The 21,847-nt window shown below is 48.3% G+C and overlaps 2 protein-coding genes across 2 annotated transcripts in view; both read right to left on the reverse strand.

Moving 5' to 3' along the window:
- Positions 1–1,849: 1,849 nt before the first annotated feature.
- LOC119401783 (transmembrane protein 45B) lies at positions 1,850–11,356 on the reverse strand. The gene is made up of 2 exons (XM_037668755.2): positions 11,202–11,356; positions 1,850–2,758 (listed from the first exon to the last, which is right to left on the reverse strand). Exon 2 carries the CDS (start codon positions 2,258–2,260, stop codon positions 1,874–1,876), a length of 387 nt encoding a protein of 128 aa, XP_037524683.1. The 5' UTR covers positions 2,261–2,758; positions 11,202–11,356; the 3' UTR covers positions 1,850–1,873.
- Positions 11,357–19,989: 8,633 nt separating this feature from the next.
- LOC119403168 (transmembrane protein 45B-like) overlaps positions 19,990–21,847 on the reverse strand; it is a 3,570-nt gene continuing 1,712 nt past the window's right edge. The window contains exons 2-3 of the mRNA XM_037670115.1: positions 20,411–20,690; positions 19,990–20,363 (exon numbers count right to left, since the gene is read on the reverse strand). Coding sequence (XP_037526043.1) covers positions 19,990–20,363; positions 20,411–20,690 — 654 coding nt within the window. The remainder of the gene's footprint in view (positions 20,364–20,410; positions 20,691–21,847) is intronic.

Genomic DNA, 21,847 nt, shown 5'->3' on the forward strand with positions numbered 1-21,847 from the left:
CTCGCAGTGGCCACAACTATACGTACTGATGCTATTATGTTAACCTTGGTCACGGTGACAGCCTCGTGCAATTTCAAGCTGGTTTCGAACGCGCCAATGCATATGCTTGTGGCATGTTGTCTTCTGGTGAGAGGAACTACTGTACCCTTGAAAGAGAATGTCTGGTGGTCGTGTAGGCTATTACGCAGTTCCGGCCATACTTGTACGGATGCCCCTTCAATGTCGTCAGTGACTACCGCGCTCTGTGCTGGCTGCAGAATCTCAAGGATCCTTTGGGCTCTCTCGCAAGATGGAGCCTTCGGTTACAGGAATCGGACGTAACGATTATATACAAGTCTGGCCGTAAAAGACACCGACGCTTAATGTCTTTCCCACGCCCCCATCTAGCCTCCACCAAAAATAATGGTGAAGCCTGCAGTTTGTTTCCTATTATGACATCTTTAAATGTGGCTAAACAGCCACGCGAACGCCGGCCGCAACCCCCGCGACAAATTGCCCGTTACTTGTCATCTTTATGCCAACGCAGTAACGCCATCAACAAGCGCAACTTTCATCCCGCCAAAATGTCTACCCAATAGTTCTCATTTCTCTCCAACGACGTATTATATGCATGCCACTATATATGATCCATTGTCCGGCCATCTTGGTTTCATGGCCAGGACGTGACCAAGACAAGACGTGGTCTAGATGACCTGGAAACCAAAAACAAACACAATAACAGCACGCAAGTCCGCGAGTGTTTGTACTTGACAATGGGGAAAAAATCCACCATGATATAAAGCCGCAGAAAGACAGACAAAGAAATTAAAAATGCAAACAGCTATGCCCTGGAGACACACCATTTAAAAATGTGAGTTGTCCTTTATTGCCTGCGGCGCCGCTGGAATTGACATGACTTATGTGTTCCTATCCCGACTCAGCCCAAGGGTCGTATTGTTCAAACGACCACTTTAGGTGACACTTTTACGTTCACAAGATTTCGCGAGACTATTGCCGGCTGCGGATGACCGTCTACAAGTCGCAGCGGCTTGTCACCATGCCAAGTGTTCGAAGACGGCAGGTCGGAAACGCTGTATCTCGCAGACGCTCGCACGCCCGGCGCTAATCTCGTGAAATCTAGCGAAAGTGAGGGCGTCGCCGAAAGCTATCGCCCTTAATATACCGTACCAGGGGAGCTTTTCTCGATTGGTCCATCTAACGGACGGTCCATTTCGGCCGCCGCTGATTGGTTGGAGCTCGGCGGGCAGCGCGCCCCTGTTTCCGGTTCTTCTTCCGCAACGTCATTTTTACTTCACGGAGCTTTCACAACTCTTGACACAAATGAGAGGGACGAAATGCGTTCCAACGCAACGAACGCAGCCTCCAGAGATTCGTTTTTGGCCACACGGGTCTCGGAGGCCGTGCATGAACTCCGATACTGTGATCGCGTTAGCCCTCTAATTACGTTTAGTGCGTCCGCCCGTCTGACACACCTGTGAAGGTTGGTATTCATTCCTTACATCGTTCTCGGGCATCTGGAACACGCTCACGTGCACAGACAGACTTTCAAGTTTAAGTGTTCTCTTACTGTACATTTAGTCTATTTTCTTTCTTTTTTGCTAGGAGTGTGCTTTGCGGGTTCGATGCGTCGACGTGGTCAAGAGCACGTTGATTCAACGTTCGCCGCTTTCTCGTGTAACTGAATGCGCTCCGCCGAAATGGACATGTCCATTAGATGGGCACATCGAGAATAGCTCTCCAGGATGACATGCCAGTTATTTTCACCTGCTCTTTACAGAGTTAGGTTCAGGAGATGGCATCACCTTCGCTGCTTTAAGTACTTAGCTTAAAGATTATCTTTGGCCCGCAGAATCGTCAGCGGACAGGGTCAACTTCACATGCGACGCTTTACAAGTGCTTCGCTGAGCTCATCAGCCTCCTCCGCATTCACGGAGACGACGTCATGGCAGAACATGCCGCACGTTCGGTTCACCGCCCAGGCCACAGCACCCAACACGCCAACGTAGACCAACACAGCCATCATGTGCCACGCGAATGCGCCGGCGGCCAACATAGAGTCCATATGGCTGTTAGCATCCCAGGGTTTGTATCCGGGCAGCGGATTGTAGAGGATGAAGCCGATCTGCCACATCCACGTCGCGTGCAGCAGGCAAAAGTACGCTCGACCCAGGGACGCCAGGACGCTTCGGGGCCGACACATCTCGGCTATGATGCAGATCACCACGGCAGCCACGGTGTAAACCAAGAGCGTGTGCACCATGGCGTCGAGGTGCGTCCTTCCGTGCACGTGGAAGTAGAAGAGCAGGCCCTCGGAGGTGACGGCGAGCAGCAGTGCCACATAGTCTGTGTGCGAAGGGAACGGGAAACCCGGCGTTTGTACATGATGTCTACTACGCCGTTGAGCAGGTAAAACGAGTACATCGCTTTATGCTGAGTGCTCGCCGCGTCTACGATGACGTCGCTTCTGAAAGTAACGGGAGCCTCGAAGGCAAAGCCGGCGCAGCAGCTGACAATCTTCAAGATGCCTTCTGCGCTGAATTTCCGGGACAGACAAGGCACCGGGTACGAGCAACGGCACGCGTAGGGTTGCTTGTCCTCCCTGCTGCGGGCGTAGTTGCGCCAGGCCGCGAAAGTCCACCATGTTCCGAAAAAGAAGAGGAAGGTCCCGGGCAATGCATGGCCTATGAAGGTTCCCATTGTATGTGAAGGACCAGTAAACGGTGATGGCGCTGTAGGCAACTCCTAGGCTCTCCTTGTTCTGCAAATGAACGGAAGACAATCCTTGAAATAGTTGGAAACATTTACGAATAGCGCAGTGAAAGAAGACAGTGAAGGCCCCAGAAAACCAACTGACCCAGCTGAATTGAACTGGCCCCATCTAAAATTTTATTGCTTGAAATAGTTGTGTTTATTAAGAAAAAGTTCATCTGAAAATATATGCTTCACTGTTTTCAGCACTTTGTCGCTGCATCAGAATATAAACCCAGCCAAGCCAAAAGCCAAACGAGAGGAAGTGGTGAATTCCAATGGCAGATTCGGAGTGGCCGGTGAACTCTGCGCCGGAGCACTCCGCTCCGGCGGAGAGCAAGCGAACGAAATCTGCCAATGGGTAGAGTGTACTATCTAGTACACTCTACCACAGGCGCTACCGCGAGAGAAGATGGCAGGAAGCGCTAGCGCACATCCGCTTCCGGAAGCGCCCAGCATTCCTCCCGTAACCGCAAGTTGACGCTGCGATGTACCCCTCGTTATTGCTTCCGAGCCGCCACTAGCCGTCACAGGTAGAGTGTACTAGAACTGTTGAGTGGCGTGAACACGCCTCGCCGCCTGATGCCTTCCGCGTCGACCGTAGCGGCGGCGCTGCAGTCGCTCAGTACTGAAGGCGCAAGAACTGCTGGTCGCGTCGGCGGCACCCAGCTAACCCGGCACTATTACTGGTGCGGCTTTCGTTGCGTGTCTGTCAAGATTAAGCAGACTTGTCGTCGTAAGCATTGAGCGACGAAATTTCAAAGCTTTGAATGGATGCTTCCTTCCTATATGCCTTTGAGAGATACTGCAAATTACTTCTTGTAGCCGAAGCGACTGCTCGAAGGCACGCAAAATATAAAAATGAAAACGGGCTGACAGCAACACTGAAGATGCACTATCTCGGTATAATTGAGCCGAGCTCATTGCTGGGATAGTTAGTACATTACTCTCAATTAACTAGACGCCGAACGAGCGCCAGAAGAAACAGACAGACGAAACAGAAAGGGCGTGCCTTATTGTCTAATTTATTCAGAGTGACTCAGCTGCTCTATTGGAATGTAGCTGTGCTTAGAAAGCTGTGTACTGATATCCTGCTGAAAGCATGCCGAACATTTGCCGCGCGTTGGCGAAGCTGTGTGTACGTTGCGTATCTTTACAAATGCGCTGTGTAAATGTCACTTGTTCGACATTACGAGGGCTGAAATGTATCGGAAGTGAAACGTAACTGCACCTGGTAGAAATAACGGTCGTCCTCAGGGGCGTTGCACGAATATTGTTAATGGGGCCGGATGCGGAGGTGTGATTTTATTATCTATCTATCTATCTATCTATCTATCTATCTATCTATCTATCTATCTATCTATCTATCTATCTATCTATCTATATATATATATATATATATATATATATATATATATATATATATATATATATATATATATATAATATATATATATATATATATATATATATATATATATATATATATAATATATATATATATATATATATATATATATATACGCACATTTACAACATAATATCGCAAAGCGTCGAGCACCATCACCCCTCCTGGTTTCACTTCTGACACTTAAAAGATAAAACAACATTTAAATTATAATACAAAACATAGTCATCCGCAAGTTTGTGCAATGGCATTGATAGAAAATCAGGAAAACAGTGCAATATAAGCTGTCTATTCAAAAGGAGAACTGGTTATAGTGAATTTAGGTAGAATAACCGACGAGCTATATTTACATCTGCGCATTTTAATATGGTTGAGATAAGCCCTAATGCATGAAGTTTGTGCCTCGGAGGTGAACGCGCGCCTTCGGCTCGGCTCCCTGGCCCGGCTTCTGGTATTTTATGCCCTCCGAGGTCTCATAACCGATGCACAGTAACCGTGGAAGCACGCTGCATAAACAAGATAGCCTTTCGGCATTAAAGAAACAGCGCGAAACTGGCACAGTAGAACTCAGCCGTCACTAAATAAATGTGACACAGAGAGTTACTTGTACGCAGGTTACTCATGAAACAGTCGAGCGCATCGCAGCTCATATAAGGATCAGTGTTCTGGATATCGTAGATACTGCCGACAGATGGATTGTAGGCTTTCGTCGCTGGTTTGTTACTTCTTCGCAGTCACTGTGTTCGTAGTCACTTATCGTGTAGCGCGGCTAGAAGTGTTGCTTGTAAACCGCACAGCAATCAGTGAGCAGCTAGGCTAGAGTGTACTAGAACTGTCGAGTGGCGTGAACGCGCCTCGCCGCCTGATGCCTTCCGCGTCGACCGTAGCGGCGGCGCTGCAGTCGCTCGGTACTGAAGGCGTGCGGCGCCTCGCGCAAGAACTGCTGGGCGCGTCGGCGGCACCCGGCTAATGGGCACTATTACTGATGCGGCTTTCGTTGCGTGTCTATCATTATTAAGCATAGCACTTGTCCTCATAAGCCTTGATGGACGAAACTTCAAAGCTTTTAATGGATGCTTGCTTCATAAATGCCTTTGAGAGATACTGCAGATCAGTTCTTGTAGCCGAAGTGACAGCTGGAAGGCACGCAAAATATAAAAATGAAAATGGGCTGATACCGACCGTGAAGATTCACGATCTCGGTGTAACTGAGCCCAACTCATTGCTGGGCTAGTTACATTACTGTCAATAATTTCACGCCGAACGACCGTCAGAAGAAAGAGACAGGAGAAACACAAAGGACGTGCCTTATTCTGACTTCTTCTGTTTTATTGCTTTCTTCTGGTGGTGATTCGGCGTCTAGTTTAGAGCTTCTCTATTGGAATTTAACTGTGCTCAGAAAGCTGTGTGCTGGTATTCTGCCGAAAACACGCCGAACATTTACCGCGCATTGGCGAAGCTGTGTGTGCGGTGCGTATCTTTACAAATGCCCTGCGTAAATGTGGCTTTTTCGACATTACGAGGCCTCAAAGGTATTGGAAGTCAATGTTAACTCGACCGGTACAAATAACGGTCGTCCTCAGGAGCGTTGCATGGATATTGTTATTGGCACCGGGTGGGGAGGCGAGACTTTACTGCCCGTATTTGTTCGTGTAAATATATATGCATATATATATATATATATATATATATATATATATATATATATATATATATATATATATATATATATATATATATATATATATCCTGGCTTGACTTTAGACACTTTACAGGTAAAGCAACGAAATTATAATAAAAAACATGCATTGTTAAAAAGAAGTTTTTTTGCAATTGCATCGATAGGTCAGGAAAAGTGCAATATAAGCTGTCCATTGAAAAGGAGAACTGGTTGTAGTGAATTTAGGCAGAATGACCGGCGGGTTATATTTACATCTGCGCAATTTAAGATGCTTGAGATAAGCCCTGATGCATCAAGTTTGTGCCTCGGAGCGCGCCTTCGGCTCGGCTCCTGCAGCTGGCTCGGCTTCGTGGTATTTTAAGCACTCAGAGGTCGCATAACCGATGCATAGTAACCGCGGAAGCGTAGGCGTGCGCAAGGAGGGGGGAGGGCAGGGGGCGGCCGCCTTCCCTAGTCACCTGAGAAGATGGGGGGGGGGACGAAGTCTGCCCCATGCATGGGCTTAATAGGGATGGGGCGGGGGCGCTGCGACGAACATTCACCCGACTTCGCCCCCCCCCCCCCCCCCCCCGCCACCCTGCGCTCGCCTATGCGCGGAAGCACGCTGTTGAAACAAGATAGCCTTTCGGCATTAAAGAAACAGAGCAAAACTGGCAGAACTCAGCCGTCACTAATATAAATGTTGTGATAGAGTTATTTGTACTCAGCTTCCTCATGAAACAGTCGAGCGCATTGGAGCTCATATGAGGACCAATGCTCTGGATATCGTAGAGACTGCCGGCAGAAGAATGGTAGGCTTTCGTCGCTGGTTTTTTATTTCTTCGTAGTCACTTATAGTGTAGCGCGGCTCGAAATGTTGCTTGCAAACCGCACAGCAATCAGTGAGCAGCTAGGTGCAAAATCCGATTGTCGCATTCTTTGGGGGCCGCCAGGCTCCAAAAACAGGGAATATCTCGGAGCCATTTTGGCACGCCTGCATATTTACTCAGGCACCAAGGCGCGTAGAAGGCGTTGAGACACCGATTATAGCTCAGTAATGCATTAAACGCGCTAAAAACGCGCAATTAAACGCTTTCGTAGGCTGCGACGCGCGCGCGCCAAGTGCAGACGCTCTCCACAGCTTCAGTACTAGTACACTCTGTTCAGTACAAATCACGGTGTTAGAAAAATTAATTTTAGGTGTGGACACTCTCCGCCCGGCCGCGAAGGACCGAGCGCGTCCAAGCTAATGTTCGCCTTTACTAACATGCGCCGGGCCGCCGTTGTCGTGGGGGGCGCGCGGACCATGGGGTAGGCTTAAGACCCAACCTATCCGCATCGTGCATCGGTATGGTGGCGCCACCGCTCGGCTCCCCTGGTGACTAGCGAGGAGAAAGGAAGATGTGCCCTCTCCCAACCCCCCCCATAGGATCCCATGCATTTTGAATCAGTTTGCGATTTCGTTGCGCAAAAACAAACTAGCGCCATCTCTCGACAATACGCCACACCGACGACGCAACACGTCCCTCTTGCTTCCACCGACTGGCCATGCTCCAAGCTAACTCCTCTCTCCACTTTCTTTTATTCTTTCGGTGGCCGTGAGAGCGCGCGCTGTGCACTGTGCTGTAGCGTACCCGACAAGACCGGCTGGGCTCGGTCGCGTCTTCCTTGAACGTTGCAACGTTAATATTGTGTTAAGGCGGTGGCCACCGTCGGACGACGAGCCCTGATTTCGTTCAGCTGCCATCTCATCAACGGCAATGTTTCAGACGCCTCAGTTGTGTACTTTTGTCCGTTGGTTGCGGGACAAGATGGCCTCCTGCAAGACCGCGTTTTTCCAAGTCAGCTGTGTGTGTAGTTCTCGGCGTCGTAGCAGTTTGATGACGCGAGGACGTCAACTGGTGCTACATCGTGGGAACGCTGAAGTGACTGCAAGCTTGACGACATTGTGCCAGAATATTCTAGCGTACTGTACGCGCCCGATTGTGCTACACTTAAAATACCGCGCTTGGCCTCGAGCGTCAACCTGGTACGCCTGTGTGCAACAGGCGTGTTGTTATCGTTGTGCGTCGGTTAATATTGAATTGCAATTGGAATACCGTTTTTGGCAAAGGTAAGTGAAGCTGTAAGTAGTTGTTCTGCTATATGCTCGCTACTCACGAACCTTACTTCTAGAATCGCATTTTATTTTGAGCTGCACGTACCAAAGGAGAATCTAGCATACGAGATACATTGCACGCGTGCGCATTTCCTATATAATCTGAGTAATGCCACGGGTGCGCATTTCCTGTATAAGTCTGAGTAATACCATGCTCAATTTAAAGCGCATGTGTTAGAGGATTGTGGCTTCAATGGTGAAAGTGATTTAGATATTCCGAATATGTGATGCAATGCAGTTAGAACTTTCTCATATGTTAATACGGTCTGTGAACAAAAAAAAACGCGTGTGAATGTTTGTTGGTCATTTGCTACAGTACTTTCACGCATTATTATGCAGCTGTGTGACGGCCTGTTAAAACGTTCAGCAAGTTAGATTTTGGTTTTCTTGGCCTAGTTGAGTGCTACGAGTGTGGGCGAAGATAAAATCGCGTGTCTTTTGTGCGTTTTCTTAAGCAGGCATACAGCCGTAATAGTCATTGTTGTACTGTTTGGGGTGTTCAATAAAACAAGAATGCTGTTTTGTACTGCAACAATTTTATTTCATCTGTGTTAACAGATCACGCAAACAACTTGGACACATGCACGTAAGAAACGTACGCAGTGCATCGCGCGCACGCATTAAAAACGGGCCTGTCATTTTAAAACAAATAATATAGAACAATGGACGTAACAGACGGCATGGTTGTAGTGGAGCAGCGTCGGCAGTACAAATTTCAAACCAGAATGAAACATGAATAGAAAAACGGAGAGTAACAGGCGCTTTACCACGGCTTCTCTGAGCCGCGCAGATCCACCTATCGCTACCGTCCGCCGTTGGTGGCGCCACCAGTACCACTGAAAGCAGCAGCGCACGAGGCGGATTGCGACGAGGCGAACGCGCGCTTTTCTTCATTTTTTTTTTCACCTCATTGCATGTTTTCACGGCGAGTTTTCATACGGCCACGGTGTAAACGGCGCACCCGACGCACATAGCGTCCCTAACAGCGTTGCGTACGTAAAAGCGCGGCGTCTTGCTTAGAGCGCGTGAGCAGTCTTTCTGCTCGCTGACTTCTCACGTGCGCAGCGCCGTTACGCACGCTACGCACGCAGCTCGTCTTCTATAGTACATGCGCCGGCCGCGGTTGCGTGGGAGGCGCTGCGACATGGGGGCCGAGAGGAGGAAAGAGGCGAACATTATGTGGACGCGCCGTCGGGCGGAGTGTCCACACCTAAATTATTTTTCTTACACCGTGGTACAATAAAGTACAAAGTGACTACAGCGCCGCCGCTACGATCGCCCGTTGGAGCATCACCCGAGATGCGGCGCGGCCGCTTCGTTCGTTCTAGAGTCACTAGAAAATTTTTCTAGTGACTCTAGTTCGTTCCACTGCTCTGTAGCTAGGCGCATCTGTGATACGATTGTCGCCTTCTTTGCGGGTCGGCAGGCTCCAAAAATAGGGAATGTGTCGGCGCAGTTTTGGCACGCCTGCATATTCACTCGAGCACCATGGCGCGTAGCAGGTTTTGAGGCACCGATTAAAGCTCATTAATGCATTAAACGCGCTCAAAATGAGCAATTACAGGCTTTCATACGTTGCGACGCGCGCGCGCCAAATGCAGACGCTCTCCACAGCTTCAGTACAAAGCGACTACAGCGCCGCCGCTACGGTCGCCCGTTGGGGCATCACCGGAGATGCGGCGCGGCCGCTTCGTTCGCAGGCGCGCGCGGAGTGAGCGGGCGCGCTCGGGCAGCGCGTTGCGTCGCTCACGTGGTACACCACGCTTTACGCACGCGCGGGACGGCTGCGACTTCCAGTCGAAACCACTGATCTCCACTAGGCGGAGCTGGATGGCGCATCGAGCACACGGGCGTGAAGCCACCGGAAGCCGCCGTTTTTGTCCCGGAAGAGAACTTTTCTCTTCTTTTTTTAAAGAAATACCTGCCTGTGGCGCAGTAAACTGTACGAATCGACCGGAAAAGTCATCAGGGAAGACATTTCACGCGTAAGTACCTCAAAGTTGCATTACTTTTTACGCATTTGTCCGTTGCAGCACTCCGCCATATTCGGACGGTGTCGGCACGGCGTCTGTCATATTTCGTGTAGCGTTCGTCGGCGTCTAAAGTGAGGCGTAATCGCAGTCTGAAAAAATAAAAAAGAAAAACGATCATAACAACACCTGCCACCCGAGAATACTTGAATCCACCTTGCTTGGCAGGCAAATGTCGTATCGCTCCGTGCGAAACTCGCACAGTAAAGTCGAAGCCGTTTCCACCTATTCGAAACGACCTTTCGAGTTTGTTTCGCAGCTATCGCGGTGAATAAGCAGAAAGGCTTGCTTTGACGCACGCCGGCTTCCGTCGGCGGGATACCAAAATGCTATGCAAGACAATTCGAGAGCGATATTCTCACTGTGCCAGGAGGATTCGAACTTGCGACAACAGACTGACCGTCCAGGAGTGTATGCAGAATGATGAAATGACGTCTTTTCTTCTTCTCCTGCGCCTCTTAGAAATGTGCCTCTCAGACACCCTGGTTATCATATGGAAGTTGAGAGTGCTGATCTCGGACGAACGCGGCTAGCCCAGCTGCTTGCATGATGGGCTGCCATGTTTGTTTCTTCATCCGTGTATACTCCATACAGCTGGCGTTCGCCTCTTGCTCCCTCGCCTTCACGGAATGCAAACGAATTCGCTTCGCGGAAAACTTTGTTTCGGCCTGCCGGTGTACGAGTGTCGAAGGAAGACAACAACAACGCTATCGAGATGCGCGTCCGCGCATCTCGATAGCGTTCTCCGAAGGAGTGAGAGTACTTCGCTAGCGAGTATCAGACATGTCACACCTATCATCCGAACATATGCGCGTCAACCAACGTATACACATTTCGACGGTAGATTCCGCCACACACGAAAGAGACACTGCAGGAGCGATCGTAGGCCCAGATTGTAAGACTGACCCCACCTGTTGTAACACCATCACCGACCATACCATGTGAATTCGATACTTAGGCGCTATTGTGCGTCCTCATATCGGATTCGTCCCCCTTCCTCCACTAATCTATCTATCTATCTATCTATCTATCTATCTATCTATCTATCTATCTATCTATCTATCTATCTATCTATCTATCTATCTATCTATCTATCTATCTATCTATCTATCTATCTAAACTTTATCGACAACTTGCCGATGAAGCGATTTCCAAGAAACCCGCGTCCACATTCACATTCCGCAGGATCGTACTCACCTTCAGGGCACTCGTTGGCTCTGTACCATGTGGTTGACGAACAAAACGGACGTAAGAATGATCGCCGATGACACGTTTTAAACCAACTGTTCACCTGTTCGCCCGAGAGGAATCAATAAATGCTACCACGTTGTGAAATTTCGCGTACGTTTTCCTGACTGCTGTGCCAAGTAGTAGCTGCTGGACGTCTTCCAAGCCAAGACTTCTCTCTAATGAGCCTTCTTCTAGCGACAAAGTGGCGACATCTTAATACCTCTCTTTAGTGCATTGACGTCTCCGTTCCCAGGTTGGCGGCCGCGGAGGTCGCACTTCCATTGTGGATAAATGCTAGAGGCCCGTGTACGTTGAATTAATTGCACGTTAAGTTTCGCACATTTTATCTTTCTTTCTTCCTCTTTTTTTTTCTCTCTTCTGTCTGTTTTTTGTGTACGTCTTTTTGTCTCTCAGTCTATTTCTTTCTTTCTTTCTTTCTTTCTACTTCTTTCTTTCTTTCTTTCTTTCTTTATTTATTTATTTATTTATTTATTTATTTATTTATTTATTTATTTATTTATTTATTTATTTATTTCTTCCTTTTTTTTCTCTTTCTGCCTTTCGTTTTGTCTACTCCTCTCTTTCTCTGCTTCGCTTTACTCTCTGTCCTTCTCATTTCCCTCCTCCTCAATTCACATCTGTCCTCACCCTCATTTACCTTTGCAACCCCCTTGCTATACTATACTATACTATACTATACTATACTATACTATACTATACTATACTATACTATACTATACTATACAAGCCTATGCTATGCTCTGCTAGCGTGCCTGTATAGCCGAATGGTTAAGACGCGCGCTTTCGGATCGTGGGTACGCGGATTCGAATCTCGCCTCGTGAAGAAACTTTCTTCCCCTAGAATTTCTCTCTTTCTCTATCTTTATTTCTCTCGCTCTCTCTCTTTGCCTCCCCCTCTCTCTTTCTTTCTTTCTTTCTTTCTCTCTCTCTGTACTTGTTGTCTCGCCCGTCAGGTTCATTGTATCCCTCGCCGGAGAAATCGTCGCATGTGTTCTGAAAGCGAAGCAGAAGACGAAGAAGACGATGAAGAAGAGGACGAGGAGAGCGCGTGCAGGTTCATGTTTCCTGTGCGGCGGCCGTGGCGCGTGACGTCGTACCAGCTGCGCCTGTGCACACAGCTCTGGGAGTGGCGGCATCCTTCGGCGAGGTTTTTCCAATCTACATATTACGCCTTACGTCCGGATTAAAAGGGACCTGCAACCCTTTTGAAGTTATCATCGAATGGCTTTTATTAGAGAGCTTATTGCCTCACAAGTGAACTATCACAAAAATTGTTTTAGCATCCGTCAGGTACGAGCGGAGTTACAGCGGTTTGTCGCGCGTTTCAGGCGCTTTCTCTCTCATTTTGTAATGTCGTGATATGGTGTCGTGATATGATGTATCGAGGCAGTTAAAACCACCCCCGCACCACAAGTTAACTAAGCGCCAGGAGGTTGTCTGGCGCCGACTGCACACGCATTCATTCCCGTGCATCATATTTATGCCGTATATACCCCGGACACGATTGAACCCATATTGCTCGCATTGTGGGTCAATACCCACACTTCATCACATTCTCTGGGACTGCAGGGAACACCCCCCCTCTCCCTATCTTTCTGGCCACTTCCTCGCCCGAAAGGTGGGAGGAGGTTCTGACCTCCACCAGCCTGGGAGTTCAGCTACAGGCCATACAGAGAGCAGAGGAGGTGGCCACCAGGTTTAGCCTGGCGGATCACCTACCTCTACAAAGTCTGACGACAATAAAGTTGTAATCTCTTTCTCTCTCTCATTTCGTACCAACGATCGCGCTGAAAGCTACGCCGAAAAGGGGGGGGGGGGGAGGAGGGTGACAAAGGGGCAAGCAGATGGGTTCAGTCTCATCGCGAGCGAGCGCTTGAGCACCTGGCGGCATCCCGTGGCCGCCGCAGCAGCTATCTAGTTCACAATGCTCAAATCAGTCAATGGCCGTGCACATTGGGTCTATGGCGCGGACATCTGGCACGCCAAAAATAATGCACGACATTATGGCGCGCCTCTTTTGTCGAGAGAAGAGGGAGCGATTTCTAGCTGTCTTCGAGAATTAATTTTAAATCCATGCCGCTTGCTGCGCTGTCATGTTTGGCTCGCGTGTTCTCGGCAGCCTCGACTACCGACGATCAGCGTTTTCTGACCATGCTGAAAAAGTGTGGCAAGGCCCCTTTAAACAACTCTGCTATTAAAACAGGGTTGTGGCCTGCACGAGACGTTGCATTACGCTATATATGGGCATGCCGAGGAACCGGTGCGTTTCATGGTGTCTTTGAACGACATTAAAGAATGTCAACATTGGGTACGACGAATTTCCGTGTGACGCTGAATAGCGTTAAAGCCCCTTATGACAAAATAAGACATAGTAGTTTCCGAAGACAATAGTGCTGCCATAGGAGTGTTGATGACATGATCCCACATAATATTTGCCAAGAGTTCGTGGCACCTCGAGAAAACCCTCAATGCAAAGGCACTCGTGCGTTCTTTAAACCACCTTCGTGTCACGACCAAGGGTGCCTTGATGGCCGCGTGCTCCTCTGAGGATCAGGACATGCGCGTCATCTGCTACGACGGCCGCCATTACGCCACCTGCCGCAGCTGGGTAGCATGCGCAACGCGTTACACGCAACGCGCTTGCGGTGCGTGGATACGTCCGAAAAAAAAAGTGCACGCCAGCGAGATTTCTTTTAAGCATGGACAACACTTGGTGCTGTTGTTGCCTAAATACTCATTAAGGAAGTGATGTAATTGGTATAAGCTGACACGGCCTGTGCACGTGTCATGTGCTCTAGATGTTGACGTAGAGTTCGCTATATTAAAAATGACTCCTCTTCCTCACGCCGATTTTCCCGGGAAACTCTCCAATTGAAATAGACAATGAACCGTTTAAAGCCCTTATATACATGTCTGCAGCAGCAGTATATATATCTTAAGACACTAATTTTAGTGTTGCGAAGCTACCTAAGCGCAGTTATGGTGGCTTATTTTGCTAAGTTTACAAACAATTTACTCATGCATTATAAGTGGCATCATACATATTGTAGGCAGCATAAAATGACGAGGGACAGTATGGTGCAAATATCCTGGTAAGGGGAAATGAGAACTTCTTTTATCTTTATTAGGGGCGAAGCTCCTTAAGGCGTGGGTCGGGTCGTCCTCGATGTATGTAGTTGTAGTAGTAGGTAGCCACCTCTAGTTTAGTTCTTGGAGTGTTCACTAGATGGCGGTACTTGTAGTTGATGAAAAGATGCGAGATGTTATAAAACTAGATGGCGGGTACTTGTAGTTGATGATGAAAGAATGCGAGATGTTATAATAGGAATGATGTCACATATGGCGCGTGTCATTGGTGGAAGGCAATCGTTCGGCTACGTACGCTAGGGGGCGTGGTGTAATAAAACCCGTTCGCTGTTGGCGCGCGCTCGGAGTCGCCGATGGACAAGACTGCAGAGCGGCGAGCGCGCAAGGCGGCGGCAGCGCGCGCTCGCAGACAGAATCCCGATGTGCGAGCCCGCGAGGGACATTTACTCAAGTGTTTCACTTCTAATTGTGGGGCGAATTGCACGGAAGAGTTTCAACTGTTTACCGATGATTCCTTCCGGAGCTTCGCCCCACTCATCATCATTCACACCCGTGAATATGCTGTGATTTTATTATTGCTGACAATCTGTGGCCGTATTTGTAGCGGCACTCAAGCTGCACCCTCTAGTCCTTATGAAAACGATGAATACGCCGTTGCGTAGTACGCAATAAAACTTTACACAAGCGTGGCATCTGTACATTTTCCGGTGTTTGTATCTGCAGCTTTTCTTTTTTTATATTGTACGCACAATTGCATACACATGTTAACTGAGTGTTTAGAATATACTTGCTGGGGTTTTTTCGCCCCAAAACCCCTACATGATTATGAGGGACGCCGTAGTGATGGGCTCCGGAGATTTTGATCATCTGGTGTTCTTTAGCGTGTGCTGACATCGCACAGTACACGGGCCTCAATCATTTCGCCTGGATCGAAATGCACCGCCGCGGCCGGCATCATACCCGATTGAGTGTTTAACGACACTGTTTTGCAATTTTGTGCGCCAAGTCCACTGCATCGTTTATTTGTCTTTTTTACTGTAGTAAATGATTTTCATGAGGTACCAGTTGTACAACTTGACATTGTTTCCTTTTGTTCTTTTTTTACTGACATAGCCTGTGTACTGTACACAATGCTGCCCCGTCTTCTTGCTTCCATGAGTCATAGGAATCGGTATTACCGAAGTTGAAACGTGTCTTCGAAGAAGTACTTGAATCTTTATTATACAATGATATACGAGAGCTTGCATAATGTCTATTGGTGTTTGGCAACTATAGCACTGCTCGATGTGGACGCACCAACGCTGACGCCTGGTGGCACACGTCCATCCCGATGACATAACGTCCATGAACATGATTAGTCCTTTGTGGTAGCTGTAGTAGTTAACACACACCTGGACACAGCATATGGTGAATCCCGCGCAAAGATGGATTCAATACGCACATAATAAACACTAGTACTCGACATGCACTCTTTCAAAGCGTCGTCATTTGAAGAGAGAAGCGGCAAGGAGTGCGCTCCGTAGTATTACGGTGCCAGTGCACTCGAAGATGTAGGCGGCGGACAAACACGGTTAGTCCATTTGCAAGCAGCTGCTGGCGAGAAGGCCTCACACGCTGACGCGAAAGGCGAATCGCGTAACATGCCTCGTCACCGAATCGAATCACCATGGACGCCGCATTTCACCGACCATACCGTTTTCTACAATATTGCGCAAACACTGAGACAGCTAGTTAAACAGTAGATAAATATCATGCATAATACGTGCAGCAGCTTTTAATCGTTACTACTTCTTCAACTAAGTTCGAATCCAGTTACGGTAAAAAAAATGTTCCCGATATCGTCGCCTCGTAGCATCATGTTGTTTACGTTTTACCACATCACGTACAGTGAAACATTGAATCGTGATTCTAGATACAAATCTTAAAGGGTCATCACATTGACACCCATGAATGTGCACGGCATTCAGTGAAAAAGTAGAAGTAGAAGTTCAATTGTGCCTACACGTATATAAAAAAAAGACTGTGAAAGAATATTTCAGTACAAAATAAGCCCTAGAAGTCAGGGGCGTAGGCAGAAATTTTTTTCGGGGGGGGGGGGGGCACCTCCTTGATCTGTAGTGGGGACGAGCAGGCAGATGTGGTCGAGTGTCATTTTCTGCTCTGTATGCTATGGCAAAAAAAAATTTCGGGGGGGGGGGGGGCACGGGCCCGGTGTGCCCTAACGTGGCTACGCCCCTGCTAGAAGTTGCCGGCGGTAAACTCCGCCCACCCCCGGCGACCGCCATTTCACCATGGCATGTGGGACGACATGTGGTGCATGGAGCGAAGCCGTCGTCTGCTGCCGAAGTTCAAGCCAGTGTAAATCGTTCATCTTCAGCGCCGAGTTGAAGAAAGCTGAAATATCTTGATTGCACGCGCATCTGACCAAGGAACAAACTAATTCGACAGAGTCCTGATGCTCGCATAGCAAGCAGCTTGTTTACGTCTCGCAACTCGCGAGTGCACAAGTGTTGACTGACTCTCGGAACACACGCGTGTTTATAAAAATACTCAATTATAAATGAAATACCCGACAAATATGGTAAAATTTTGCCAGCTTCTTTCTGATTAATTCACATAACACAGATTATGGTCGCAAATTGGGTGTTATTGGCCCCCTTAAAGGGACACTAATGTGAAACAATCTGTTTAGATTGATAAATTGTACTATGAGAAGTGTAACGTCATTAATTTCAGTACCGTATGTTTATTAATAAAGGAGGAAATTAAGGTCAGAGTTTCATTTACATATTTAGCGCTGAAATCACCGCGCGTGACGTCACGGATTTCAAAGTGTATTTTTCGTATTCTGGAGACAACCGCATAAGGAAATTGACTGAATCTTGGTATATTAAGCCTATGCCCCCTCTGAGGAAAATGTACTTCATTTTTACTACTGATTAGGACTACGTAGGACCTAACGCCATCAAAATCTGTGACGTCACGGCGATTTCTGCGTAAATTAAAAGGTGGACTCGCCACCCGCATTTTGTTTTTGCGCATTTCCTCGCTTACCAAGCGGCTTCTGACGGCAAGCGGGGTGATTTTTGGTATGTGAAAGAGTAATTTACTAATATCAGAAAAATTGCTTTTCTCTTTAGTGTCCTTTTGAGAGCATTGCTTTGCTGATGAGAGGAGCTCGTTTCGTGCTCTTTATACTTTTTAACGCGATAGCGTTAGAGAGCTCGTGTCGCAGAAATTCCGCCGTCGGCGTCGTCACCGTTGGTTGTGAGCGAAAAATCGTCCGTGACCGAAAAATCGAGAAAGAAGCAAATAAAATAAAGAATAAAATCTTCGGTCCCATTGAGGATCGAACCCGCGCCGTTCGCGTGGCAAGCAGGTGTCCTACCACAAAGCCACGATGTTACTTGCAGCTGCAACGGAAAAAACACTACATAAATGACATGTTGTGGAAGGGTCGCCTAATGCATTTTGTTCGGCAGGTGTCAGACGAAAATGAGCCCATTCGGCGATTTGTAGGCGCATTTGGGAGGCCATCAAACTACGTCGAAAAAGGCCAGGATAGTGCAGCCATCGCCGCTAGAAACACACCACGAACTTTCAAACAGAAATGGACAACTATGTCCATCTAGCGGAAAACATATCAAGCTAACGCCAGCTTGCGGAGGCGTTGATCAAGGAACAGCAAACTCTAGATAATGTGCTGCTATCTGTGAGGCATTGTGGACTCTCTCTTCATTGCCTCCGAGATGGCAAACGCGCGGCGTATATCTTGGAGGCCATGCGACTCTTGCTTTAAAATCAAACCTCTACCATACGCGCGCGCGCGTGTGTCTGTGTGCGTGTGTGTGTAACAATACATACATTAATAAGTATGCACTTAGTGGTTGAAGTGCGCACTAGGGCCCCGGATTTCGCTATCGCGTTCACTCTTAAGGCGAAGCTTAAGGGTCCCCCAATTTTTTTTCAAACAGCTAAGCTGTTCTTAGTCGAGTTCTCATGTCCTGGGTCGGAGTAGAACTGATTACATGGCCTTTGGCCTTGCTGTATATTGACTGATTTTCTGCGCCAGTTTTCTTGCAGCGTATTGGATAGTGCTGGTGAAGTGTTACGTTCGCGTCGTTACGTAATCTAGGGAGCCCTGAACTCTTTCTGTCAGCAGCAAGCAGAATCGCGATTCCTGCTTCGTGTAGGCGTTCATGTCACGTGGTCAACATGACCTGGAGTCCCAATGACACAGTAACTACAGCAAGGTGGCATTATATGCAAATCCGGTAACGTTTTTATTTGATAAGAGAAAAAAAAGTGCACAATGATATAATTCGCGGCAAAAAGACTCACCAAGAAAGTAATTAAGAGCTCAATAGAAAGTAATTCAATAGAATGTAATTAAGAGCTCAAATAGCCCTGCCCCTGAGACACACTATTCTAAATCTAAGAGCTGCCCCTTCTTGCCTACTGGCCCACCAGACCTGACATGACTTCCATATTGGGGACTATTAATCCTTATGCTGCTCATGAGTCGTATTCTGGAAGGGCCACATTCGTTGACGCCTTCATATTCGTAAGATTTCACGATACTGCCGACGGGTGCGTACGACTGTCCTTGTGTCGCAGCAGTTTGCCACTATGCCAACGGTACGAAAACGGCTGTTTAGAAACTTGGATCCGCTGGTGCCAATACACCCGGTATAAACCATGAACTTTTCTCCCAAGTAAGTGTGTCGCCGAAACCGATCGCATCAATTAAGATACCACCTCAGGGTGGCGCAGCTCGGTTTGTTATCGTGCTGTTTCTACAGTATAGTTTCAAGAGATGGCATTATCTTTGCATCTGTAATTAGCTTAAAGGGCCCTGCAACACTTTATCAGCACGGTCAGAAAACGCTGTCGATTGGTAGCCGAGGCTCCTGAGAACAAGCGAGCCAAAATTATAGCGCTATACCCGCCCTGGAATTTACAGTTAATTTCTCAAATCAGCTAAAATCGCCCCTTTTCCCTCTACAAATGATAGCATATACTCAAATGACCATGCCATATTCCCAAATCCACGGCCATTGGCTGATTTGAGCAATGTGGGCTGAATAGTTACTGCGCCCGCCGCGGGAGGCCCGCGCGCTCGCGATCCCACTCAAGTTAGCCGCGCGTTCAACTAGAAAAAAGAGAAAGTTCTTAAGGTCATGACACGCGCGTGGCTTCACTTGTTTCCCCGTGCCATCCCTCCCTGCTGTTAGCTTACAGCGCGTTCGTCGGGACGAAAGAAGAGAGAAAGCAATTACAGGATGCGCAAATCTATGTAGCCCCCCTCGCTGTTGACAGATTCTAAAACATTTTTGCGGCGGTCGACTAATGAGGCAATGACTTTGAGGAATGAATCCTTTCGATGGTTACTTGGAAAGGTGTTAAAGATCATCCTTGGCCCGCAGCATCAGCCGCGGTCCATTTCAGGGTCCCCTCCCGCTCAACTTCACACGTTACGCTTTATGAAGGCTTCACGGAGGTCATCAGCCTCCTCCATAACCCCGGAGACGACGTCATGGCAGAACCTGCCGCACATTCGGTTCACCACCCATGCCACAGCAACCCAGCGCGCCAACGTAGACCAGCACAGCCATTATGTGCCACGCGTATACGCTGGCGGCCAACATCAAGTCCCTGTGGCTGTTAACGTCCCAGGGTTTGTATCCGGCAGCGGACTGTAAAGGATGAAGCCGATCTGACATAGCCACGTCCCATGCAGTAGGGCAAAGTAAGCTCGACCCAGAGACGCCAGAACGCTTCGAGGTCGGCACATCTCGGCTAAGAGGCAGGCCACCAGTGCAACCACGGTGTACACCAAGAGCGTATGGATCACGACGTCGAGATGTGACCTTCCGTGCAGGTGAAAATGGAGCAGCAGGCCCTCAGAGGCGATGGTGAGCAGCAGCGTCGCGTAGTCCGTGTGTGGCGGGAGCGGGAACCCGGCGTTGTACATGACGTCCCCGACACCGTTGAGCAGGAAGAGCACGAAGATGGACAGGTCTGTATACTCTCATCAGCTAGGTACTGGCGTCTGAAAGGGGCCGGACACTCCATGAGAATGCATGCGCAGGAGCCGATGATCTTGACGATGCCTTCGACGCTCAATTTCCTGGGAAGACAGGGAACCGCGTACGAGCAACGGCACACGTAGCGTTGCTTCTTCTTCCTGCTGCGGACGTAGTTGCGCCACACCGCAAAGGTCCACCATGTTCCGAAGAGGAAGGTGAAGCTTCCGGGCAGTATGTGGCCCACGAAGGTCCCCATGTTTGTGTTTTCAGGCGCCTGGACGGCGATCACGCTGGAGGCAACTGCCACTTCCCTGTTGTCCTGCAATTGAACGGAAGGTAGACAAGCGTGACCATGGGTGCCTCAGCAGGGGCTTAGCCAGAATTTTTTCAGTGGCAATTTCAGCCATATTTCCTGTGTCCGTTTGTATGTGTGCGTCTATATATACCTAAAAAATTGAATTTCGAAGACTTGAACCCCCCCCCCCCCGCACTCTGGATACGCCAATGTTCCCCAGCACACTTTATTCGGCATTTCTTACTGACCGACTAAGCTCAGCTATTTGCCTCTGTCTACGCGTAACACTGCGGACAGTTTAAGATAAGGGTAGACAAGGAAACGGAACAAAGTAATGCGCAGTAACGTATGAAGGATTAGGAATGAAGGTGAAATGCAATATCACATTTAGCGCTAGCCTTCTAGATCACTATGCATATATCGATCGCCGCACGCACACAAACACACGCACATGCATGTATCCGTGTAACGTAAATAACGAACTATGGCCGGCAGTCCTCGCACGTTTTCACTTGCACATAACGTACGGCGCGCGAGGCCATGTTATTGATTCGAACTTTATGCGGAACATCACGGCGATGCCAACGGCGATGGCAGAAATACGACAGAAATTTTCGTATAATTCCTTTAGCAAAAGACGCCGTTCTTGAATGACAATCTCGTAAATGCAATACATTTTCATGGCTATCTAAACGTATGCAGCTGGGATTGACAGGTCTCGCGTGATACGGCGTTTATCAACAAGCGGCTTTTCTCTGTGTGAATACGAATACAGATCGATTATCGATTGTTCTCGAAGAGCAATAAGTCCCAATGCGCTATACGGAGCACAACTGGGAACAGTCAACTACGATTTGTGGAATAAAAGAAAGGCAGGAGTCAGAGGAAGATGTACTTGTGACGAAAAATTCGTAAACACCCCTGCTTTCTTTCCTTTTCACGGTATATTCCTGTTTCTTTCTTTTTTCTTTTTTGTGACTCACCGAATTCGTCTCGGCGGCAACTCCTCCGCCGCCCGCGCTTTAGTTGCCCTGTCCTCCTCTTTTGTTGGATAGGAGGAGAGGGCGACTCCGGACCAAATATACATTTGGTTCGGAGTATATTTTTCGGAGATTCCAGAACGCATGAAACAGACACAGGCGGAGAAACTTACCGTAACCCAGCAAACGACGTATAACGGG

The sequence above is a fragment of the Rhipicephalus sanguineus genome, chromosome 8 (assembly GCF_013339695.2).
Source record: "Rhipicephalus sanguineus isolate Rsan-2018 chromosome 8, BIME_Rsan_1.4, whole genome shotgun sequence".
NCBI lineage: Eukaryota > Metazoa > Arthropoda > Arachnida > Ixodida > Ixodidae > Rhipicephalus > Rhipicephalus sanguineus.

What these genes read in the sequence shown, in the direction of transcription:
- LOC119401783 (XM_037668755.2), bottom strand. Translation starts at nt 2,260, where the DNA reads ATGGTGCACACGCTCTTGGTTTACACCGTGGCTGCCGTGGTGATCTGC.